This window comes from Echinococcus granulosus (assembly GCF_000524195.1).
Source record: "Echinococcus granulosus chromosome Unknown EG_S00033, whole genome shotgun sequence".
Lineage (NCBI taxonomy): Eukaryota > Metazoa > Platyhelminthes > Cestoda > Cyclophyllidea > Taeniidae > Echinococcus > Echinococcus granulosus.
In genome coordinates, this window is record NW_020170413.1 from 135280 (window position 1) to 136346 (window position 1067).

A 1067-nucleotide genomic window follows, 5' to 3' on the forward strand; every position below is an offset into this window, starting at 1 on the left:
AGTAGTATACTGCTCTAGCATGGAAATCAGGTGACGCCATACCTGCAGGGCAATAATGAATCAAGACTTCCTCACAAACTTGTCCATCCGTCATGACGAAGTGCGTATCAAACTGGATTTCTGCTTTATTGTGTCTGGTAGTGGGTGCACTTGCTGTCTGGTCGCCTGTACTTCCATGGATTGGCACAGAATGCGTTCTTGCGGTGTGGAATGCCGTTAGTCTAATTCAAGCCGTTCCTCTTGGTAAGTTTCAGTTGTCCTTTCTCTCCCTTTTATCCTGCTTATGCTCTTCGATTATGCTAGAGGGTGGCCCATTGCCATGTTTCAATATTTACTTTCATGTGTGACTCCTAGACGTGTTACAAGATTGTGAGACAGTAGCCGCACTTGTGGAGGAGGCACAGTTGGGGGAGCGCTTTGCAAGTTAGTGGGTGGGAGAAGTTGCCTGGCAAACCTGAGGTCGCAACTAATTTGTTTGCATCCTAAATTGTAGACTTGTTGAAGATTCTCCACTTTTCCCTCTTCTACGCACTCCCCCCTCTCTTCATCATCGCTAAGCAGATTTCCGGTATGTCCTGTAATAAGTGTTTTCTGAAAAGGTGTGCATTCAATAATAAAACGTTGCTTTTTCCAGACCTCACTGACACCTACCCTGCCCTCTTCTACCTCTTGGCTGTACTTTGTCTCTGGATAATTCATAAGCTTTAAGGTGAGAAAAATGACTCCCTTATTCAAAATACATCCCGTTATTTACACTTTCTGACCAAAAGGACAACTGAATTGTACATTTGCAGGAGTCACTAAGGTGATTCACACCTGCTCTTTTTTCCTTCCACCGTGGGCGACATGTACAGCAGTTTGGATTCTGTGTAGGTCAATTATCTTCTCACATCACTTCACTTGACCTTGACATCTCCTGGTGACTAAGACTGCCAAATCCCACCGGACTTCTCTTCACTTGCAACAGATATTCACGTAAAGATGGACCGCCTTCCAGTGGGCTTTGTCCTCATGCAATGCCTCCTGAAGTGGATCCTAGGTGAGCAATTGCAGCAGCAGCAGCATCC

The 1067-nt window shown here is 45.5% G+C and overlaps 1 protein-coding gene across 1 annotated transcript in view; it reads right to left on the minus strand. All coding sequences in view use genetic code 11, as the record gives it.

The window, feature by feature from the left end:
- EGR_04907 (hypothetical protein) overlaps positions 1 to 1067 on the minus strand; it is a gene marked incomplete at both ends in the record, with an annotated part of 5205 nt that overhangs the window by 396 nt on the left and 3742 nt on the right. The window contains one exon of the mRNA XM_024494156.1: positions 455 to 702. Coding sequence (XP_024351393.1) covers positions 455 to 702 — 248 coding nt within the window. The remainder of the gene's footprint in view (positions 1 to 454; positions 703 to 1067) is intronic.